Source organism: Priapulus caudatus, unplaced genomic scaffold (assembly GCF_000485595.1).
Source record: "Priapulus caudatus unplaced genomic scaffold, Priapulus_caudatus-5.0.1 Scaffold1036, whole genome shotgun sequence".
Classification (NCBI taxonomy): Eukaryota; Metazoa; Priapulida; class Priapulimorpha; order Priapulimorphida; family Priapulidae; genus Priapulus; species Priapulus caudatus.
The window spans coordinates 48,583-51,174 of record NW_014578097.1 but is presented as its reverse complement, the minus strand read 5'-3'; the positions used below and the strand labels follow the sequence as shown (position 1 = coordinate 51,174).

Below are 2,592 nucleotides of genomic sequence, written 5' to 3'. Positions count from 1 at the left end.
TCGCGTGCGTGTGCCGTGCGTGCGTGCGTGTGTTGTGTGCGCTGCGTGCGTGCATGTGTGTGTGAGGAATAAGTCCTCTCTGCATAGATTCTAGTATCTCGATTGTATTTCTTGTGGTGTCGGTGGCGTTCCAGAACTTCTGAGCAGTCCTCTATGTGGTTCTAAAAGAAACTGACTCATTTCTATTTTATTGTGCTACGATTGTCAGTTTTAGAATCATGCCATCTCTCTAACACGTAGTCCAAACTCTTACGTTGCTTCTTTAGACACAGTTTCGTTGAGTACTTCTCGCGAAGTGGCGCAGGGCGTTTGTTTGCCTTGCGTGACGACTTTCTGATTGTATCTTAGAGTCGGCACGTGTGCTGCCTGTTTGGTCATTTGAAATTTACTACCACTTGCCTACTTGCCATCACACTTAAATTATATGTTCGCATTTTTTGTAGGTGGACAAACATTCATGTTGGTTCAATGGTAAGCTCTTCGCTTGTGCAGTTCTGTCGCATTTACAGCAAAGCTATGCCTGTCGACGTTTTAGATCGCGGTCGGGTGTATGCATATCGCTGAATCACAAAGATTTCGTATGCCGATTCGGAGTTCTTAAATATTTAAATTGCCAATCTACTTCTACCGGTTTTCTTCTCTGCACTTAACCACGAGTTCGTCGTCGTCTTGGTGTGCAGGGACATTTCTTCTGCTAGAGGCAGGCTCATTACGATCCTTGTCCGCGCCCTTCAACCTCAGTCAAGTTCGTCGCTGGCGACGCGGTCGCGGTTACCAGACGACAAGATCACGCTGTGGCTCGTCCGCTGGCTGCTGTTCCGCCTCATGTTTGCCTGGCGTCGTGAAAGCTGCAGAGTCAGTGCCCCACCGTGGGGACTCACAGGTGAGTGCGATTTGCGGCAGTGACGTACAGGTGTCCGTTATCGACTACGTCACGAATTTTCTATGGTAAAATTTGTCAAATTTTTGTTGCAATTTTTTTGAACATTAACAGTAAGAACTAAATGGAACTAAACATATCGTCAGATTCTTAACCTGATAAGATTGTTTCTCATCTAGTTAAAAATCCAAAAAACCTGGACGATTTGATATTAGTGTTCCTAACATTAATTGCTTGCTATAGGCTATGTATGAGTCACACGAGTGGTATGTTCACATCGAGAACAATATAGTAAATATAGAAGTATAATGCAGCAATTTAACATAAAAAGTGAACAGAATTCACTTATTTTTTGTGAAAAGTTGCGAAGACGTCATGCAACGTTGCATGACGTCATCCAACGTTGCATGACGCCATCCAACGTTGCAAGACGCAGAGCAACATTGCAAGGTGCGACACAGCGTGTATGACGCGAGAGATTTAGCGCAAAAGTTGTGAGCTTGATGGACCTAGCAATAACATCCAGAGCGGGGATTGGTTATCTAACTCGTGTTCGATGATAGAGGCCAGCTGCTTGAGGAAAACTTTCACAGGAAAATACTGACTCGTGTTTATTCACGACGCCCTGCCGGCCATAGACCGATTTCATTTGCGGCTGCGAGCGAGCGCGAGGGAATCACGAGGACGGGTCAACGCCGCGTGGAACGCTGCTGCTCAACGGACCGCTCCACCTACCTTTGGTGCACAGCTTGCAACTGCGCTTGCAGCTCTCGTGCATGTAGCGAGAGTTCTCCTCACACTCGCCGTCCTTCGCCCACTCGGCACACTTAGCATGGTCGTCGCTACAGGCTACGTACGCGGGAAAGACAAAAATAGTGCAGTCAAAGCACGAGACGTCTTCTAGCCGATTCAACGATTCCATCATCTCACAGGATTCCAGGAGAACAAGTTACAGTGATTACGTCACCGTAAATAATTAAAAAAATAATAATATTTCCACTTTTTCACAAAATAAAAGTAATTCTGTTCACTTTTTATGATTAAATTGCTGCATTTTATACTTCTTATTTTACTATATTGTTCGATGTGAACATACACTCGTGACTCATACATAGCCCATAGCAAGCAATTAATGTTAGGAACACAAATCGTCCAGGTTTTTTGGATTTTTAACTAGTTGAGAAACAATATTATCAGGTAAGAATTTGACGATACGTTTAGTCCCGTTAGTTCTTACTTTTAATGTAAAAAAATGGCAACAAAAATTTTACAAATTTTACCATAGAAAATTTGTGACGTAGTCAATTTAAAACTGTAATTACCGGTCGAGTGAAGTCGATAAAGCGGGGGAACACACCATGCAAATTTATTCGCATGTCCGCAATTGTAAAATCGCAGCAAAATTCGCATGGTGTGTCCGCTCAAGCGCGGGCGAATTTCGCTGCGAATTTCATCCGCACCAAAATTCGCAGCGATCAAATATGTTTGATATTTTCGCTGCGGACGTGCGGCAGGGCTCGACTTTAACGGTGGCCCGGGTGCCAATGGCCACCTGAAACGGCGTCGGGCCACCTGAAACTGTCGGGTAGGTGGCCCGCCTGGCCACCAATAAAAATAAGGCCGTGGCTACGCGACCGGTTCCGGATGAGGAACCGCTAGACTACGCGTCCGGACATCCATCTCACACAGAGATCTTGCGACACGTACACGCA

General features: G+C 45.3%; 1 protein-coding gene across 1 annotated transcript in view; it reads right to left on the bottom strand.

The window, feature by feature from the left end:
- Window positions 1-1,802, bottom strand: part of LOC106815071 — a 2,224-nt gene extending 422 nt beyond the window's left edge. Inside the window, exons 1-2 of the mRNA XM_014819492.1 lie at window positions 1,616-1,802; window positions 776-848 (exon numbers count right to left, since the gene is read on the bottom strand). Of these exons, the coding sequence (XP_014674978.1) occupies window positions 776-848; window positions 1,616-1,802 (260 nt within the window). The remainder of the gene's footprint in view (window positions 1-775; window positions 849-1,615) is intronic.
- Between the last annotated feature and the right edge of the window lie 790 nt (window positions 1,803-2,592).